Consider the following 22,114-nt stretch of genomic DNA (forward strand, 5'->3'; position numbering starts at 1 on the left):
AAATAGCATACATATCAAATCGCATATATATCAACATATGTGTAACGCTATCTATTGAAAAAAACTGCATTATTCGTCGGTACACCTAGTAAAAGGAAGACTACAAACTGAGAAAGGTATTTGTGACATAAATGGTAAATAAAATTGTAATACAAAAACTTTATAAAGATTGCTTACAAATCAATAAAAAAAGATGGAACTTCTATAGAAAAGTGGCCAAAGAGTACCAGTGGAAAATTCACACACACTGACAAGAGATGGAAACATATAGACAGTAAATACATATGAAAAACTATTCAATGTTACTAATTATAAAAATACATTTAAAAAATACTAATAAGATAACATTTTTTCTTCTACCAAAATGGCAAATATTTGAAGTATAATAGTACCATAAACTATTGGTAATAACTGATACACATTTTTTGGAGGAAATTTATGCAGTATTCATTAAAAACTTTAAAAATACATATACCACGTGATGCAACGATTTCGATCCTAGAAAGACATCATAGAAAATTAAAAGAAGATGTGTGCATAAATTATATAATAGTTTTTCATATGTATTTACTGCCTATATATTTATAAATAATTCATTCTAGCATTATTTATAACATTGAATACTTGAGAAACAATGCCTTATATCCAAACAGAATATATTATACAATTGTTAAAGCTGTGCTGTCAGAGACTTTAATAAATTGAAAAAAATTCCTGTTGCTAAAGAAAAAAATTAATGTGGGTTATAAATTGTAATTCCAGATTTTCCGTGCAAACAAATTTAAAAGACCAGGAAGGAAATTCCTCAAGATGCTAATGCCATTAATAGTGTCACCTCTGGGAGGTGGGATCAAAAATTTTTATATGCTTCCTGATAATCTTGAATATTTTCCAAAGTATTTACACTAACAGTGTATTAATGTTATAACCAGAACACACACAAGAAAGTTAAACTCACGTTTCATGAGGAAATGCTTATTAAAAGAACATAGAAACAGTGCCACAGACAAATTCAAGTCAACTTATTATTTTTTAAAATATTCTTATTGCTTTGAGAGAGAAAGGGAGAGGGAGAGAAAGATGGAAACATCAGTGATGAGAGAGAATCATTGATGGGTCAAGAATCCAACGGTGACCTCCTGGTTCCCAGGTCCACGCTCAACCACGGAGCCACCCCGGAGGAGCCAGAGCCAAGTCAATTACATGAGTCTGTCAGGTAGATTTCTCCAGATAATTAATTATCACACTCTTTTGAAGAACAGGCTTGAACTCAGCCATTCACAGAATTTTAGGGACCCTTGCGATCCACAACACTGACAAGGCATCATGTCCATTTTGTTTACGACTGGATGCCCACCACCCAGCTCAGTATATTTTTGAATGAAAGAAAACAAACAAACAAAAAAATGAAGGCCACCACAGCCATCATACAGATGGTGAAACTGCTTCCCCCAGAAACAAAAGGGCTTACGTTATACTTGTCCCCATCCAGTAACTGCTACCACCCACCCACACGCATCTCCTGCTGGCCAGCCAGGCACCCTTCCAGCGCGGTCTGTCCATCCGTGTACTGAGTCCTCCCACCACGTCACGGGCGAGGTGTTGTTATGGTTGTCACCAAGTAGGTGAGAACACCGAGCCGCCAACTGCATCTGTGTTTCCTTCCCCTTTCTTCCTCGCCATTTCACACAAACCCTACTTCGACCTGACGCTGGCTAGTTTGGGTTTTCACGGGGGGATGTTTCCACGGCGCATCCGTGTGTGTTCGTGTGAGGTGCGGGAAGTGGGGATTTTAAAGACCCGCCGCGGGAAAACAATGTCTGCATGTCCTGTATTTCACTGGGGCTCATCCCTGGAGCGCCCCTCCCGGTGGGCCTCGGGGACGGGGGACCGGAGACAGTCCTGGGGACCCCGGCCGCTCTCGTTCTCTACCGCGTCCGGAGGCCCCCGTAGGACCCGCGGGGCTGGGCCGCAGCCCCCGCCCGCGCCACCTGCTCCCCGGATCCCGCGTCCCCGCCCCGCGTCCCGCCCCCGCGCCGCGCCCGCGGTCCCTCCCTCCGGCGTGACGGGAGCACGGGCGCCTGCTGCCCGGACCGCGAGCGCAGCCGAGCTGTCAGCGGGGCGGACGGACCGGGAGCGAGCGAGTGGCGAGCGGAGCGCGCAGCCCAGGAGCCCGGGAGCCCGGGAGCCCGAGCGCGCCCCGCCCGGGGAAGCCGCCTTCCCTCCGGCCCGCCGCCCTCCGCCGGACGGAGATGCTGCTCCGCAGCCCGGGGCCGACGCGCGGGAGGGGCCGGGGGCGGCCGCCGGGGGCTCCTCGCTGCAGGCTCTCGCCGCCCTGGAGCCCCGCCTGGCTCTGCTGCTGGGTGCTCGCCGGCTGCCAGGCGGCCTGGGCGAGGGACCTGCCCCCCGCCAGCCGCCCGCTGCCTCCGTGCCAGGAGGTGAGCCGCACCTGGTCCTCTACCTGGAGTTGGCGGGGGCGGGGGGCGGGAGCGGAAGCAGGGGTGCGGGGGGTGCCTGTTTACTGCTCTCCGCCCGGCCTCTCGCCGGGGGATGAAGTTGCCGCCCCGGGCCGCTGGCCGCGGGAGGGTGTGTGGCTCAGGTGTCCTTCGGGTGATGCTTCTCTGGGCGCGCTCCTGTGTTCGGAGGGCTCTGAAGGACTTTGCGGCGCCCTCTTTGGAGGGTCAGGCGTGAGGACCCGGGGCCGAGGGAGAGGAGGCTGGGGCAGCGCCGCCTGTGGGATCTGGAGACCTGTCTCTTCACAGCTTTTCCAGGGAGCCAGATACTGCCGACCCAGGGAGGGTTTTCCGCGCCTCCCCTGCTCCCCCCTCCCCTCCTCTCCTCTCCCCTCCCCTCCCTGGTCTCTACAAGCCTTTTCTTCCCACTCCCCTGCACTCAGCTTCCCGATAAGGCCCTCGGATTTGCTAAGCCAGTGTGTGGCATCCTCCTGGCAAAATAGGGATATGAATTAGGAAGAAAAAAGGAGTGTGTACTTAGGGGAGAGGCGGCCTGGTGATCTAGAAAATTAGGACAGACGGAAAGCATATGCCCCTTCGGGGAGGTGTTCATCACTTGGCTGCATCATGGCCACTGTGTATTTCATTGCTTGAGATTGTTGCTGATATACAGCCAAGAAGAATACATTATGGGTGATGAGAAGATCCCTTGCTTTGAGGGTAACTGGGCTGGGTGTGCCAAAAATTTGCAGGGGTGTCATTGGCCCGTGTATTGGGTGTTTATCTTTCCCTTTCGTGTTGCAGAAAGTGCACCCTCTTAATGAAAATCAATAAGGGGAAGGAAGCAACATTTCTGACCTACTTTGAGTGATTATGTCGGGGAGGACATGAGGAGTGGATACTGTTTTTAGAAAGATTGCTAGGAATCGGGTGATGGGTTATCTTCATTTATGTAGCAAAAATAGCTTAGCTAATAGCACCTCTGGGAAGACCCTGTTTCAGTAGACCCTGTTTCTTTGTGTATGATGCTGTCACTTTTGAGTTCTACCCAGGCTTGAATTATAGAATATCTGCATGCGAGACATCATCCATCACCCCTAGATTTCATCTTCCTCTCTCATAGAACAAGTCCCAGGACGGACTGAAATGAAGAAGAGATCAAAGGCATGCGTCCAAGCACCCAGTCGTGTTGAAATCGGGGCAATCAGGGCAAAATCTCAACAAACAGCTGTGTTTAATTTCTGAGTTTATTAGTATAACTAGTTGTCTAATCTGTATTTTTCAACTTTACCCATTACCTGGGAATAATCCATCCTTCCAGGTTTCTATAGAAGGCTGCTGCTTAACAGTCCCAGATGGAGCAGTTGCACTAGGACAGAGATAAAACCCTGCCTTCAGCCCTCAGCCCCAACATGCAGAACATTATCTCTTTTCTGAAGTGAAAAGTCATGAGCTTCTTGTAACATTAATTCTCAGTTACTTGAAATAGGTGGACGTCAGCCAGCGGGGTGATGCTTTTGGTCACCACAACTAGGCTGATCCTGTCGCCAAGCACGTTTTACACATGCACACCTAGAAAAAATGGAGTAAGACTCTGCAGCCTACAACAGAAATATTGTAGTGAGAGTCAGGGCGATGACAAAAGTTCAGGAAGGTTGTGTCCAGTTAGAAATTGCATGTGACTCAATCCGTTGGGGTCTCAAGTTTGAAGTTCCCTCTGAAAATGGGAATAAAAGAAATAGGAGGATTCCGCTGAGCCTGCTGGTGCTGGTGGTGTTTTTAGAAATGGGCATGCACAGACCCATGTATATCCTTCCCGATGACTGACAGACAGCTGTGAGACGATTGGGTGTTAGAGGTTCCTTTGGAAACAGGAGGCGCTGAATCTGCTTCTCAGTCTAACCAGCTGAACTAACTTATAGAATTGATCATTGTTTCTCTGACATTTTTAAAAAGAGGGAAGTGGGAAGGGCAGGTGCTGTTCACACTCTGGGCTTGTGCATATGGGTAGGGAGGGAACTTCCTCTGAGACCTTGCTATGGAAATATGGGCCAGACTCCTGTGAACAGAGACAGTCAAAGTAACTAGTTTGTGTCCACTCCTGCTTGTTTATCCCTTTCCACTCTTTAGTAACAGAAAAGGAGGTGGGTGCCACGTGTAAGGGACAGCACCATGTATGTGGTATGGGGGAGGCGTTAGTGAGAGCAATTAAAGTGAGGGTGTTTGAGGCTGGGAACGAAAACCAATATGAGAGCATATTGAAGTAGAATACGGAAAAATCTGCAGGGAATTCTAAACCTCATTTTCTCCCGGTAGTTTGAGTCTCCTTTCCCTTATCAGTGCTTTTAGAAAAGTAGTCATGGTTAACTATGTTAGGTAGACTCTCGTTTTACTTGCCTGCTTTTAGAGGAAAGCAATGAAAGGAAAAGGATGAGAAGCACAGAAAATTGGCCTGGGAGGGAATCTAGTTATGATTGCCCGAGTTCAGGAAAAATGCCTTTCAAAAAGACAACTGGTTTATGGGTAAAATTTCACTTAGATTTTAGCAGAGGATTGGACTCTGGGGTAAAACTCATAAAATACAGCTTCCTTTGTTAAAGTCATTGGGTTATGGAATTGAAAAGGGGAGAAAAATGATGACTTTGGAATGCTCAGTTGGATCAAATCAGCAGGGTGGAAGCACCGGCACACACAGGAAGGCTCTCATTTGGGAGAGAAATTAAAGTCAAGTTAGTGCCAGCAGTGGAGGGACAGTAAAAGGATGTGACTTCGGTAGGTCATGTTTAAAGCAAACAATAATATGAGGGCCGCACAGCAGGAAGTACAGGATTAATATTTGCAGGCTTTTTATTTTCTTTTTTAAATGGGAGAACTTAGAAAGGATGGGTATCACCATCAGGGTTTCTTATGATCTGTTTTCCACTTGTAAAATGATAGCAATAAAGACTGACCTGCTTATCTTTATTGTGAGGATGGAATACGATTAATATAAGTTAAAGGAAAAAATCTATATAAATTCAGTAGTTGATTATTGCTAGGTGAGTAGACCTACATACCGACTGATATTTCAGGAAGGGTCCAGTGAGACTTCAGAGGGTCAGAGGACAGGCTGGTCCAAGAACGGAATAGAATGGAATTTTTGACTCTGAGTAATAGGACTTAATGGGGCTGCCGGAGAAACAAAAGATAAAGGCCAACAGATGATTCAGAGCTGGAGGAAGGTGTTAGAAGATAGAGTGCTTGAGAGTAGAAAGAACAGAACTAAGTGGACTATGTGTGCACCATTTAAATTTGGAAAATGAAATCACAAAATAGCTTGACTCTTAGGTCATTGCTGTAAAGTACTATATAATGTGATTCTATTGGTCTCTCTGAATCTTGAGTGAATGATGACTTTTTGGCAACAATGTTTATCCCATAAACATTTATTGAGCTTAAGACTATGCACCAGGCAAAATGTCAGATGGTATGAAATTACAAATTAAAAAAATAGAATTTAATTTGGGTAAGGAAGAGACATATATAAGCAAATGATTACAATGAAGTGATTTGATGTCACGAGAGAAGAAATGGGCAGTCAAATATAGTGGGGAGGATTAGAAAAGACCCTTGAAAGATGAGTAGGAATTTGCCAAGCAGACAAGGGTCAGATGTGAGTGTGGGCTAGTTGGGGGGAAAGGGGAAGGCATTTCTGGTGTAGAGCACATTGAAAAAGGGCAGAAACACAACACCACATTGTTATAACTGGTTATAACTGGAGTATAATGTGCTGTGAGGAACTAATGAGAGATGAGTCTGAGAGGAAGGCAGAAGCCTGAATATAAGGGACCGTATATTATTCTAAGAAACTGGTCTTCATTTGCTAGGTGATATGGAGCAATTGAAGGATTTAAAAGTCAGAAGTAATAAAATATGCTTTAGTTTGGCAATAATATGGAGGCCACATTAGAGGTGTAGGAAATATAATTGTTAGGAACAACTGCAGTAGGTCAGCTAAAGGATGACAGATTCAATTGAGGAATAGCAATGAAGATGGAAAAGAGGGCAAGATGTTAGATAGAATTGACAGTTAGTGGATGTGGAGCATGAGAGGTTCAAAGGTTCCAGCTTGATAAGAGAGGATGGTGCCTCTAACCTCCTGAGGAGGAATGTGAGGAAGAGGAGATAAGGAGCTTGGTTCTGGAGAGGGTGACTTGTTCAGTAGGCAATTGGGTCTCTGGGCCCTATTGCTCAGGGGCCTGGTCTGGGTTGGTGTGGAGAATGGGAAGCACTTGAATGAAAGGCAGGGTTGAAACTGCTGGACTGGATGAGATCATTCAGGAAATGAGAACAAAGAGGATGAAAGCTAGGACTTGGGTTTTACCAACATTACAGGGTTGGGGGAGCAGAAATGGAGGCATCCACAAAGACATGAAAGTAATGGCTAGGATAAGAGAAATGGGACAGTACAAAGTTATGAGGAAAGGGAGAAAAACCTTTGAAGAAGAAAGGCATGGTTGTGGTTTCAATTGCTCAAAGAAATTCAAATAAGGTGAGGACTGAAAAGGGCAGATTGAACTCGATGGTTAGGTCACTAGTGCTCCCTGCCAGAGTGGTTCCTGTGGAGTGTTGGGGATGGGCGGAGTATTGACTGGGAGGTGAGGCAGTGGTGATAGAATAGCATTTCATTATGTGGCCTTCCTAGATTTGGTAAGAAATTGTGTCTTCCAAGTCCACATAAATCAGAGAACCTGTAAATGGCCTTACTGTCTGTTTCAGACTTTGATAGGAATAGTTGAGAAATAGCGCTTCTGCAGGAAGTCTCTAAGGTCCTGGGCTGTGGGTAAGAGTGTCAGAGATTCTGAAGCCACACTGTAGCTGAAAGAGGTAGGACTCCTCCTCTGTTTTCAAGGAGTGAGCAGAATTAATTTTGCTTGCTATGCCTGTGGATGTGAATTTTCCATTTCAGGTTCTTTTGCTCAGAATAATTTCTCATGTTTTAGGCAAATGTGAGCAAGTATTCACACCATCAATATTTACCATGTAAAACTAAGAGTTGACAGAACCGCGAAGTGTCATATTTTAGCACAGGGATGGAAATAGCAGAGCACAGTACAGAGTGGCACGTTTTCCTGTCATAGTGAATTCTTCAGCAGTGTCTTGGATCTTATAATAATTCTTTATTGTCAGAAAACACCAAATTTTGGTTACCTTTTGCTTCCACCTGAAGAAACTATGGATAATCCCCCCCCTTTGCCTTTCTTAATCTAAGTTACATGTAATATTTCAATATTAAGCCCATATTTATTGTATACCAGGTAGTAGCAGTAAAATGATGAACAAAACCTGTAGTAATCTCATGGGGGCAGAATCACAACAACACTGTATATCATGTCATTACATTTGCCATAAGTGCTGTGATGCAAAATGACTGTGCAATGGGAGTGTATAGCTTATCTGTTACAGGGTGGGGATCCTGAGGAAAAGATGTTTAAGCTGAGACCCAAAGAATGAGTAGAAGTTTGTTGGATAAAGGTCATGAGTGGTGGTGATAGACCATCTCAGACAGAGGAAGCCTCCCGGCCTCGATCAATTGCTGTACCCTCCTTTAACCCTTACTGAATTACTAAAGACCAGTGATTTTTCTTCTCTTCTCTGGAGTCCAGTCACAGCACATTGCTTACTCTTGCTGTCTGACAAATGTTCTGCACACTTGCGACCACGCTTGTGTAGATGGGAGGATTGCACCCTGTATAAGAAAGCCACGCTGTGAAGGCTCATGAGAGTTAGAATCCATCCTATGCTCCGTGTGCCCAGCCAGCCACCCTGGCACACGTCTGCATCCATCCTGAGGGGGCCCCATGATCTAAGTGACTCAAAGGTGCCATATGCCTGACCAGAGACTCTGAGCACGCACACGCGAAGTACATGACCTGCTCACTGAGGGCAGGAATGTCATAATCTTATTCAGCAGAAGTGATTAAAGATCATTTTATTTCAGGCACATTAAACAAAATGTTAAAAATGAGTAAGGTATAGGTCTTCTTCTCTGGGAGCACTAATTACTGCCCTGAAAATACTGTAGAAAAGAGTAGATGGCTTCTGCCTTTTCAATTATAAAAAGGAATTGATCTTTATAATGCATTTAATCCTAATTGACATTTTCTCTCAGTTGTACCAGATTTAAGACTCTGAAATTAAAACCCAGTGATCAGACTATATTGAAATTTATTCTCAACTCAGTTTACAGCGCTGGAGTTCAAGACACCATTTATTACTTATTCAAAGCGTTACTTTAATAGGCTCTTTACTCTAGATCAGTGGTTCTCAAAGTGTGATCGTAGGTTTAACAGTGTGATTGTAGGACTAACAGTGTCATCATTACCTAGGAACTTGTTAGAAATGCAAGTTTTTGGGCCACGCATGCACCCTATTAAGTCAGAAACCTAGGGTTGAGGCCCAGTGATCTATGTTACATCCAGCTCTCCAAGGATGAAGTTAGAGAACCTCTGCTTTAGGTATAATGTGAGGAATACAGTTTAGTTTTTTAAATCCAGGGACCTGTTTCATTGCTAAAATTCCTCCATCTGTAACTCTTGCTTACTCCCTGCTTCTGCAGGGCATCCTAGAAACTTCTAAAATCAAATGGAGTACAAGCTCTTCTCCTCACCATGAAGTGTACCAGCAAGCATTTCTCAATTATCTTCTATACACCAGCTACTCGGCAAGATGCCGGAGATAGGACAGGATGCAAAGGATGTTACCATCCCTTCCTAGGAGCTTAAAGTCTAATAGAAGCAGCAGCCATGGAAATTAAGTGCCTCTCCCTGAGAAAGACAATAGAATAGAAAGACTTGCTAATGTTAAGAGGTAATGGTAACATGGTAAAAACGTGGTAATAATGAGAGCATAAGCCCTCTTGGTAATTGTTTTCTGATGTTTGTTACTTATGGGGGAGGAGTATTGTTTACATTTTGCTCCAACTGCAGAGCCTCTTCTTGTTATAGTAGAAGTAGCATCGAAAGTAAGCAAAGGACTTATTTAAACCTGAGCCCTGCTACTGGTTTGTGTGACTTTGAGTAGATCAACTTCTAGGTCTGCCAATGGACATCCTAACTCCTGCCTTATCCACATTAGAGTTGCTGTGAGGATCAAGCTAATGCGTTTGAAAATGGTTTTGTAAATTTCAATGCAATGCCAGTTGTCAGTTATTATTCTTGTGTAAGTTAAGGACAGTGTTTCAGAGGGTATGGGTTGAAGTGTGAAAGGACTGGGAAATGAATAGGGAAGTTCGTTTACTTATAAAAGTATTTTATAGGAGTATTGTTTTCTAATTATGGAAGTTGTGCATTATGAAAATGTTAGAAAATAAAGTATAAAAAAAAGGCCAACTTTCATTCTTCCACTGAGCAGTATCCAGAATTGATGTTTTAGCACATTTTCTACCTATATATATATTTTTCCTTTTTAAAAACCAAAAGGGAACTCATAGTGAATATAGAAGTTGTAACCTTTCCTCTCTTGTAAGCATTTCCTAATGACATGAACACTCCTTTATAAATATTTATGTTTTAATATATCATGTATTGTAAAATATAGCATCATTTGAATGTATGCCAGTGTGTAGTGATGAGCCATGTACTTCACCATTTCAATGAAAATGCTCTTTTCTAGGTTAAATCCACCTGTCATCCCTCATCTTTACCTGCCTTATTAGAAACTCTGGATCCGGTTGATTGCTCTGTTACCACAGGAACATTTACTTGGCTTCCAGCACACCACGCTGTCATGGTTTTTCTCTAGGACCACTGTGATCCCCCAGTCTTTGCCAATTCTTACTCATCTCCCTGACTTCTTTACACGGGGGCATTCCAGGCCTTAATCGTTGTCCCTCTTATCTTTTCTATCATCCTCACACTCTGGGTGATGCCATCCAGTCTCTTGGCTTTATATAAATACCCGTGGGGAGCTCTAAACTTCGTATCTCCTGCCCAACACTGAAAATTGTAATTTACAAACTGTTACCGATTTGATGGTGGAAAATGCTATCTTACTGGTATAATTTACAGTTCTTGAATTACTACAGAGGGTCAATATTTTTTATGTTACTTAGCTTTTTGTTTGCACTCTTCATGACATTTTCTGTTTAGGTGTTTTCACTTACTGTTTTCTTTACGTATATGAGCTCTTCCCATAGCACAGATAACATATATACATCAAAATATATTTCCCTAAGGTTTTTCCCTCTGTTTACATGTTTGAGATAATATAACACCTAGAGAAAACAATTATTTAGGCCATAATAATTTATATGGAATTACTTCCCTTAACATATCAAAATAAGAAAATATCTTAATTTTTAAAAACGGATTCTTGGTCCATTAGATCCCTACAATATATGAAATCTTTCATGTGTTCGACTGAGAAAAATACTGAAGTAACTGCAAAGTGAGCAAGAATTCTTGGATTGACAGTCCTTGTTATAAGAATGTTTTTTGAAATTTCAAGACAGTCCTACTTAATTCTCTCTTACATCTTCTGTGACCAGCCATATGTTTATTTGTTCACCTAGCATTTAATGAGTTCATATCATCTATTTCCCTCAGAGGAAAATGAATAATACATAAATCTATGATTATAGCACAGATGGGTTACATGCTATGATGGAGTTATGCTATAGAAGCACAGAGAAGGAGCAACTAAATCAGACTAATGAGCCCTGGTCTGAAAGAAGGTGCTATTTGAGTTGAGTTTTGAAAGATTTCTCGAAGTGCTTTACAAGATGCACAGAGGCCAGCATATATCAGTCAAAGAAAATAGGTTGTATAACTGCACAGAGGAATTAAATCATATGTCACTTTGAAGGGCTATAGTGAAGGCATGTGGGTGGAAATAGCAGAGATGACTTGATTATAGAGAAGGCAGAGACTGAGGGAATCTATGAGCAGCCATTGATATCAGATTAGAAAGATAGTTCTGTTTGTGAGTAGAGGAAGATAAAAGGGGCATCATATTGGAGACAGGAAGATCAGTTAGGAGAAAAAGAAAGAGCTAAGCAAATGACTGAATGGTGGGGGAGGTTAGGAGATGGATTTGACAGCTGAGTGATACATTTCAGTCTGCCATGACTTGTAGGTTTTTTGCTCTCCACTACTGGGTAGATGCTCTGACTTTCATTGAGATTGAAATGTAGGAGGAGAAGGAGGTGGCTGGAGGAAAGAGGATGAGTTCATTATTGGCATCCTGAGTTTATAGTGCTCAAGGGAAATCCTAACAGTGCTCTCCCGGAGACAGTTGGACGTATGAGAGTGTAACCAAGAGACAACTTGAGAGCCATGAGCACATAAGAGATAATTGAAGCCATTGGTGTTGAAGTCACTTAGGCTCTGAGCACATAGGGAGAGAAGTGGATTGAGGAGAGGGCTGAGGGAAACGCCAGCATTTAAGAAGCAAGCAGAGCAGGAGGCCATTGAGAATGAAACTGAAAGGGCACAGCCAGGAGAGTGATAGGACAGAAACTGGCTGAGAGTTGAGGGGATAGGTTACCAGTCATTCTGGAGTATGATACAGACATGTGTTTCATGATGTGTGATAAGACATCTGAGATGTGACATCTCTGTGGACAAGGTACAGCAGTTTATGTCTAATCTCTATCCTGTTACTGTTGTAATCAGTGCTTTGGTTTTGAGAAAGCGTAACCAAATTTTGTAAAGTCAGGAAGCTGGGCAAGATGCCTAATGAGTTGAAAAGCAGAATTGAACTTCAAATGATGTTCAAAGGCTAGAATAATGGGAAACATAATTATTTTAAATGTAGGCTGTCCTTTTTGATTTTGAAATTTAGATGTTTAACCACAGGATGAGGACATCTTGCTTAAAAGTACTTTTGAAGCCACAGATGTCATGTGGCTGCTGAAAGCAATGAGGGGGTGAGATGGCGCCTGAGGCTCTATTAATATGAGCAGAGTACTTGGCTCATAGAAGGTAGACATTAAACTTAGGTCATTAATTCAACTTAGGTGCAATATTTGAAGAGGGACATTGAAATAGGAAGATGTTGGCTTGTGGTGTGAATTAGGAAGATGAATTATTTGAAAAGTATGTCCAAATAAGTGAAGACTGATCAAAGGAATTGAGGATGTTTAGCTCTGAGAAGACTTAAGAGGGCCATGATAGTGAGCTTCAAATCCATCAAGTGAAGTCATAGGTAAGAGACATTGGTATAATGCTCATTTAGAAAAGAAGATTAAGATTGTGGGAAATAGAAGACTGTAGAATTTATTTCATCCACGAAGGTGTTTTATATTTGTAGAGCCATGTGCTGCTTCTTTGAACTCTGAAAGTTGCAGGGTTTCTGTTTTGAACAAACTGCTGGCCTGGGTCACATCTGTGAGCACCATGAGTTCTGGCTTACTGCACTGTGCCTGTATTACTAGGGTGAATTTAAGGGGCTGTTCATTGAATGTATATATACATTCTTACTGTAGCAGGTGAGAAGATAAATCTTTATCTTGTTTTAGTCTTAGGACATGATCTTAATTTATTATCATTGGCACTATATTTTAAAATTTCTACTGTGTAAATATAAAATAATGCCCTTTGGTGTTTAATCTAGCATCCTAAAATGAGACTGGAGAGAATTGGCTATTTGAAATGTAAGTGTAACACATACATCTATTGAATAATTCTTGGGCATATCAATAATGCATACTAGGAAATAACTTGAACCAAAATAACAGTAGATGCTTAAACAGTAGATGCTTGTGGTATTCTAGGGAAGTGCCTCTCTTTCTAAAGAGCAGATACATATCAACATCATTTGTTCTAATTTTTTTATGGTGTCGTTTTTTTGACCTTTTTAAAATGAAAAGCAATAGGTGTGCATTCTGAAAAATGAAGCAGTAAGAACAACCTTAATCCCACCAAATAAACACAGCACTCTTAACATTTTAGCATTCATAATAGGAGCAGTAAATAAAAAGAACAATAGCCAGGTATAATTTTAAGGCATTTCATGTATTAACTCACTCATCCTTCAAACTCTACTGAGCTTGGTCCTAATCCTTCCAGCATGGTTAACTAACTTGTGAGCTCGCTGCTGCCCCAGTGTCCACACTCTTAACCATCAGACTATACTGCCTCAGTTACATATATCAAATATCTTTGCATTTATTTCATTATGAGCATACATGTATGTTTACAAAATGGGAATATTCTTTATGTACAGTTTGGTAATCTACTTTTTTGGCATTTAACAATATACTGTGACTTTATTTCCACATTTTGTTTAATCTAGAATTTTATTCAGTGCTTGATGTAAGGTAAACATCTGACTATATTTCCTGAATAACCAGTTTTCAAAAACAGTATTTTGAACACTCCATAATTCATCCTTTCTCCACTGATTTATTTTCTATACCATCTCCTATGTGGGTATATAGTAAATATATATATAATCCATTGTTTTATATATAATACATAGCATGTTATATGTACACACAAACATTGATTTGATTTCTTTTTGGGCTACTTTCTAAACTATAGATTTTTTGTATCAAAATTGCACACAGATTTATAATATGATTTTACGTGATACTTTTCTTTCAGTCAAAGATTTCTCAGCTGTTCTTACTCAATTTAGTCTTCCAGTTCAACTTCAGAAAAATTAAAAAATAAAACCTTATAGAAATTGCCTCTTAGATTCTGTTAAATCTCTTTATTTGGAAAAATATCATCTTTATAGTATCATCTTCACATTTGAACACATAGTCTGCTTTAGTGTTTGAGGCATTCTGTATTCCTCACTTGTACAGTCTTTGTATTTCTAAGTATTTTTATTACTATTTTCTGTGACAGTTTTCCCCTACCATTTTACCTTTTAATTGATATGTTGAAATGCCATTGATTTTGGAAATTAATTATATATCTAGTCTCTTCCAGAGCAGTCTATTAATTCCTTAATTTTCTTGATAACAAATAGCATTTATTGTGTCATTAAATCCATAAAACACTTTACTTATGTTAATAGTAATCCATTCCTCTACTTTTATTTTATTTATTTTTTAAAATATATTTTATTGATTTTTTTACAGAGAGGAAGAGAGAGGGATAGAGAGTTAGAAACATCGATGAGAGAGAAACATCAATCAGCTGCCTCTTGCACACCTGCTACTGGGGATGTGCCCGCAACCAAGGTACATGCCCTTGACCAGAATCGAACATGGGACCCTTGAGTCCGCAGGCCGAAGCTCTATCCACTGAGCCAAACCTATTTCGGCCATTCCTCTACTTTTAGAGATGAGGAAACTGAAGCTCTAAGGCAATTAATAACTTGCAAAAGATGACAAAGCAGTGAGCCATAGGCTGGGATATATTTCTCTGCAGAGACCTCATTTTCTTTTTAATATAAATTAAAAATTTTAATGTGTTTTTATTGATTTCAAAGAAAGGAAGGGAGAGGGAGAGATAGAAACATCAACGAGAGAGAATCATTGATTGGCTGCCTCCCACACGCTTCCTACTGGGAATGAAGCCCACAACCCAGGCATGTGCCCTGACCTGGAATCAAACTGTGACCTTCTGGTTCATGGGTCAACACGCAACCACAGCCGCCAGCGATCTTACTTTTCACTGAACCCAAACCCCACTGCCTCTCACTGTGCCTGCATAGAACTGGTCTATACTTAAACTCTCTACAATGCCTTCTAAGAGGCTGTGAATTAAATCTTACTAAGTTTACCCAGCAGCTACTTACAATTTTTTCTTCTTCTGTCAATCATTTTTAAATTATTCTTTTTTTTTCAAGGTAATAATCCCTTTCTCATGTGTTTCAGAAACCTATCACCTCCTCAAGGTTGATGCTAGTGTTCCACATAATTTTACAAGGAGACCTCTCTGTACTGCTCTGTTTTATCCACACACCGATACGTGGGTGGCATGATCATTGGTCCCTTTCTCTCGAGGATGCGGTATCTATGCAGAATCCCTAATCCAGTTCCTGTTGTCTAGCAGATGTTCTCCCCATGCTATGCTGATCAGCTGGGGGATCTCATTCTATTTGCTAGATCTTGATTAGGAGAATTTTGTTTTTGTTTTTTTTGAGAATAAGAATTTGCTTTAGAAGCAGAGCCATCTGTGGTTCTTCCATGGTGACCAGCTCATGACAGACACTGAACCTAGGGCATGTTCTGCCTTTGTCTTTACCTGTACAAATCTGGGGAGAAAGGATGGATGGAGATGAAGAGGAAAGCAGATGTGAGGGGTGTTAGTCTGATGACATCTTAAACCAGAAGCCTATAAAACTTCAAATATAAAAGGCCAGACTCTGTTGTTGAAAAAAACAGTAAGGTATACCTAAGACAATTCAGAATAAAAATCGATGGACCATAGTCGTTTCATTTTACCACAATTACTTTAGTGTTTTTGTTTTCTTCCTTATCCCTCTTTCTTTAAAGGTTTCTATCACAATTGTGTAGACTAGGCATTGTTCTGTTTTAGATATTTAACATTTAAAAACAATCAGTTATTATTAGTCCCCTCGCTCATATATAAATGATACTGCTTTGAAGTGTTATTCAGATATTTTATGGAAAGTTTAAACAACTGCCTCAATTTTTTAAACTTTATTGATGATTAATTGAAGTGCACTAAACTACATATATTTGAAGTATACAGTTTGGTCAGTTTTAACATATTGTGTATAATCATGACACAATCACTGTAATCAAGAAAGTCCTTTCCAGTATCCCCAAAAGTTTCTTGCGTCCCATCGTAATCCAACCCTTACTACACCCTATCCTTAGGCAGCCACTGATCTGTTTTCTGTTACTGCAGATTCAAGTGCATTTTCTAGAATTTTATAGAAATGGAATGGAATCATGCCATGCACTCTTTTTTTTGGCCTGGCTTTTCTTGCTTAGCATAATGATTTTGGGATTGATTTACACTGTGGTATAATCAGTAGTTTGTTCCTTTTTATTTCTGAGTAGCATTCCATTGTATGGCTATACCACATATGCTTATCTATTTTTAACATTATATGGTTCTAATCATAGTGTACTTGATATTCTTAAGCTCCAATATGATAATGTAATCTAGGAATATCAAGATCTCATTAGTGAGTGCTCCAAATAGGCTGTTTATGAAGTTCAGCAGCAGCAGCCTAAAATGTAAATGTAAAGGGACTCACGGCGTTCTGAGATATTATGAGAGAGAATTTAGTTTTCTGTTTCTCTCAGTATTTAGTGCTATTTCAGGTAAATCTTGATTTTTGAAGAGCTAATCATTCAGTTAGTTAGATATGCTTGTTGTGGGAACAACTTTTGTGTACTCTCTGGATAATGAGAGCAGTCTTCGTGCTCATTTGGAATGACAATTAAATATGTTAATTATTAATTGAAATTATATTTCTATAAATTCAGCAAGATAGCTAGGTTTAGTTGTATTTTTTTCTTTTTTTTGTGGGGAGTGGTGACATGTTTGCATTTAGAACAAGGTAAGAACTCGTTTAGACTAATAGTGGTTCTGCAGATTTGGGGGACCTTTATGTGTTTATTTTCCTTCAGAAAGACAAAAGGTGCTGATAGGAACTCTGATTGTGAGACTGGCTGACATGTCCCATTTAGTTTCATTTCTTCTGCAGCAGTAGGTGATGACTTTGACAGGACAGGGGGACTCTTGTGACGCGCTTGAATTCATAGCTCCGAGTTCTGCATTCTCTGATATGGCCAGATAAAGGTAGTCCTTAACCTGACCTTTTTTCCCCTGATTTTTCTCTTCAAAACCAGACTTTTTACCTTTATTTCTTAATTTTCTACTCTCTTTTCAACTCACTGTAGTCTGGCTTCAATCCCAATCATTTTTCTAAATCTCTTGCTGTGGTTAATCATCACCTCCTAATTGCCAGTGCTTTCTTTAAATTTTCTGCAGCGTTTAACCCCGTTTCTAGGCTGCTCCTCTGTTGCTTTCTGAGACACTGCAATCTGGTATCACTCAATCTTATATCCTTATTTCTTTAGCTGGCTACTCTTCGGTTACTTCTTTGTAAATGTAGGCCATCCTAAATTTTTGCTATTAGTTTTCTCTCTGCACTGTACATGTCATCTTTGACTCTTAGCTGTATTTTTCTTTATTAATTCCTATATTTATGTAAATAGAAATAATAGATGTTTATTATAAACAATTTGAATAATTTGAACAAGGCATAAAGACGAAAATCACCTGCAATCCCATTCTGGCATACCATTGTTAACATTTTTCATCCGATTGCTTGTCTTATTTACAACGGTCATTTGTTTAAATGACTCTTAAATCTAACCTCCAATGCCTGGTACTCCATCAAGTTCCAAAAATCACATTTACAACTTATTGAAAGATACCTCTAATAGAATGTTCTGGACTACTTCAAATTAAATACTTCCCAAAGCAAAGTCGTTATCTTCCTCTCCATTTGAAGAAGTTTTTCTTCATGTCTTTATTTTTGTTGGCTGTTAGTGGTTGATTTGTTATCATCAGTCCTCTTCCTTCTTGTTTCTAAACTCTACATGGATCCAGTTAGTCATAAAATAAATCATTTTAACAAGATACACAAGGTCCTTTATTATGTGGTCTCAAGGAGACCTTTTTAGTTTTCTCTTTATGGCCCTTACTCCCTTTCATTTCACCCCTATTTCTTATTCAGCAATCTAACCACAATTTTAAATTTTCAGAGATTATCACACACTTTCATCCTTATACACTTTGCGCATGGACATGTGTGAAAAGCCATTTCTTCTCTCTCCCCAGAAGAGCTGACCTCTATTATCATTCAAGACCTGGATTCAATGTCCTTATTTGTGGCTGAGATACTCCCTGGCCAGGCAGAATGAGTCTGGGGCAAAAGCTTCCTTCCTACAGTCGCTTTGATTTGTCCTAACTAGAGAAGAGGCCCAAAGAAAGGGCTTATTATGATTGTGTTTAAAAGTACGAAAGGCTGTCTTTAGAAAATGCACCTCAGGTGTATTTCAGACAGCAGACCTGGGACCAGCGAGTGGGCATTATGGTGAGGAGGATCTTGCCTCAGAATAATGAACAACTGTAACCTTTAACGATGTGCAGCAAAGGACAAGCTTTGCTTTATAAACTGGTTAGTTCATTAATAGAACTATGCAAGCAATGACTAAATGGCCACTTCTCATGATTCATTCATTTGATCAACATTATTAATCACGTTGCCAACCACTGTGCCAGAGGTACAATGATGAAAAAAAGAAATCTTTTTTTTAAGCAGCTTATTATAGTCTAATGTAGTGGTTACCACTCTGGCTGCACATTGGAATCACTGGGCAATAATTTAGGAATCTCTGAGGACAGGGCCCAAAAAAACAGATTCCAGTGTGTAGCCAGGGTAAGAATCACTTGTCTAATGGTTATTTTTAAAGTGTCACTTATTTCACACCTACTCTATGCCAGGTCATGTGATGTTTATTGTTTCAACAAATATTTATTCAGCCCCTCTTTTGTGTTTGTCCGTGGTCCAGGTACTAGGAATACATCAGTGAACAAAAATAGAGAGTTACTGCTCTATGGAGTTTGTAAAATGACTTTAGACATTATATAAGTACATGACAGGTGGTGGTAAATCTAAGAAAAAAAATGCGGGAGGTGAGGAGACAGAGGAAGTGTCTTTCTGAGAGGTCAGGAGAGGGCTTTTGATGCTACAGCATTTGAACAGTGTTTGACCGAAGAGAGGGATCAAGCCCATCCGGGGACAGTGGGACAGGACTTCCAGGCACATGGAATAGCAAGTGCAAAGGTCTGGAGATGAGCATACACTTGGCATGTTTAAAGAAGAGGGCCCACTGTGTCTGGAGTGGAATAAATGAGGGGGATATGACCTGAGTTGCAAACAGAGGTCACAGGTGGATGGGGTGTGGCAGATCACATGGTACCTTTTAGGTCGTGTTAAAGACTTTGACTTTTCTTCTGATTGAGATGAGAGCCCTGGAGAGTTTTGAGCACAGAAGTAACATGATATGATTCATATGTAAAAAGATCAATCTGGCTGCTATGTGGAAAATAGATTCTGGAGACATGGTTATTGTGAGTTAGGTAATTACAGTACTAGTAATGTAGGTGATGCATTAGGGAAGCTTAGATTAAAATTTTAGGGGTGGAGCAAATGAATTCTCTATATACAGGGGTAGGCAAGAGTAGATTTACAGTTATTCATATGGGAAAATATATAATACAAGAATAAATAATACTATCAGAACAAACTCTGTGTTTAGTGTGCTCACAACTGTAAACCTACTTTTGCCTATGGCTTTTTATTTTGTATATACTATATTTTTTGAAAGAGACAATAGGCTGTACTAAGAGCTCCCTAGGGAGAGACAGAGAAGAGGTCGAGGACCAGAATTGGAACATGTTAGAAGAGTTAGGAGAGCAAGCAGAGGAGAATGGTGCCCAGAGGCAAAATGAAGACAGTATTGAAGGAGAAGAGAGTGAAGGACTGAATCTGTTGTCCATTTAGCTCTAGTGAGAGGAAGGTACTGATGGTTGGGTTTTGTGATGTGGAGGTCATCATCGATCTTGACAAGAGCCCTTTCTATGGAGTGGTAGAGGAGAAACTGGATTAGAGAGGGTTCAGGAGAGAACGGGTAGAGAGGAGGCAGGCGCAGTGAGAACAGGCAATTGTGAGGAGCTTTGCTGGTAAGGGGAGAAGAGAGAAGTAGCAGTGGCTGAGTGGGGAAGTGCAAATAGTTACTGGTAATGCTGAACAGAGGGCTTTAAGTTTCCTTCCAAGTACAGATTGTGTACTATGATTAGTAACTGGTTTTATTTTCCACTTATGATATATTGTTTAAGAATTTCTCAAGATGAGGCACATATAGAGTGTTCTATCATGCTTAATTTGAGACATTTTTTATCAAGTGCTGCCTTTTTATGCATATCACATGACTGTTCCTTCTTTCTAGTTTGGAGCTATGTTTTTGTAATAGTTTTCTAGGGCTGCCATAACAAAGTACCATAAACTGGGTGGTCTAAAGAATAGGTAGGGCCCTGGCTGGTTTTGCTCAGTGGTTAGAGTGTCATCCATCACTCTTAAGGGTTATGTGATCCAGTCAGGTCAAGGGCATGAACCTCAGGTAGAAGGCTTGATCCCTCATCCTCATCAGGGTATGTGTTGGAGGCAACCAATCGATGTGTCTCTCTCACATCTATGTTTCTCTCTCTCTCTCCCTCCCTTCTGTTCTCTCTAAAAATCAATGGGGAAAAATATACTCTACTGAGGACTAAAAAACAAAAAATAATTAAAGAATAGTTAGGTATTTATGACCTTATGGTTTTGGAGGCTGAAAGTTCAAAATCAAGGTATCAGTTGGGTTGGTTCCTTTTAGGGAATGACCTATTCCACGCCTCTCTCTGGCTTGTAGATGGCTATCTTCTCCCTGTGTCTCTTCACATCTGTCTTTCCTCTATGCCTTTCTCTCTGTCCAGATTTTCCCTTTTTATTAGGACTCTAGTTATTGGATTTCGGCCCATACTAATGACCTCATTTTAACTTGATTACTTCTGTAGATATTTTATCTCCAAATAAGGTCACATTCTTAGGTACTATGGGCTCAGACTTCAGTGTATGAATTTGTGGGGAGGACATACACCTTATTGAAGTTTTATTCTAATAACATTTACAATTTTTCTGCTCAGTCATATTTAGGCACAGTTATTGGTTACTTAATCTAAATCACATTAGGTGTCACTTTAGAGTTTTTGGGCCAGGAGGTGGACTTGCTGATGTAAAATGAATACTTGCTGAATTGGATCTTCAGTGAACTGCCTTTTTGAAAAGAAATATAATATGAGTTAGGTGGTTTCTTATTAGTTTATGTGAACATGAGGTCAGACTTTTTTTAGACTTCTCATTTATGCTCATGTTTAAAATAGTAGAACAAGTGAGCTAGTAGATGCAAACTCTGTCTACCTTGTGAAGAAGAAGAGATAAATTGAAGTACCTTCTCTAGGAAAACTTCTACTGAAATACATGTATCATATCTCTGGGTCTAATCCAGATGGCAGCACAGCCTAGTTCCAAATACAGGCCAACATCTAACCCCATAGTATACCACCTTATTGCAGAGAGAAATTAAGTTGCTTATTATTTTTAAAAAATTATCTTTATTGTTGAAAGTATTACATATGTCCCCTTTGTTTGTGTTTCTTCCCCATTGATCCCCTCCACCCCATCCCTACCCCTCCCAAGCCTCACCACTCTATTGTCTGTATCCATGGGCTATGCATATATGCATATAAATTCTCTGTTAATCATACCCTTCATCCCTCTGAAATTTGTCAGTCTCTTATATGAAGTTTTGTTGTTGTTGCACTAAGAAAAGCATTATAGAAATTGGCTTATCTACACTAATAAAAGAGAAACATGCAAATTGACCATACCTCCACTACACCCACAAGCCACGCCCACCAGCCAATCAGGAGCGAGTATGCAAATTAACCCAACAAAGATGGCCACGGCCACAGAGCTGGAGTGTGCAGGAGGCTTGGGTTGCCCCTGGTGATAGAGGAAACCTAGCTTCCTGCCTGCCCTGGCTGGCCCTGGCCTCCGCTCAAGGCTACAAAGTTTCAATTATAGGAGATAAATAAATCCCAGATACCTGCTTCCAGCCGGCCCTGTCCTCTGCTCAA

The 22,114-nt window shown here is 40.5% G+C and overlaps 1 protein-coding gene across 1 annotated transcript in view; it reads left to right on the plus strand.

Annotated features, from left to right (window-relative positions):
* Positions 1–2,252: 2,252 nt before the first annotated feature.
* Positions 2,253–22,114, plus strand: part of ELAPOR2 (endosome-lysosome associated apoptosis and autophagy regulator family member 2) — a gene marked incomplete at its 5' end in the record, with an annotated part of 128,950 nt that continues 109,088 nt past the window's right edge. The window contains one exon of the mRNA XM_079786842.1: positions 2,253–2,438. Coding sequence (XP_079642968.1) covers positions 2,253–2,438 — 186 coding nt within the window. The remainder of the gene's footprint in view (positions 2,439–22,114) is intronic.

The sequence above is a fragment of the Cnephaeus nilssonii genome, assembly GCF_951640355.1.
Source record: "Cnephaeus nilssonii genome assembly, chromosome: 12".
In the NCBI taxonomy this organism is placed as follows: Eukaryota; Metazoa; Chordata; class Mammalia; order Chiroptera; family Vespertilionidae; genus Cnephaeus; species Cnephaeus nilssonii.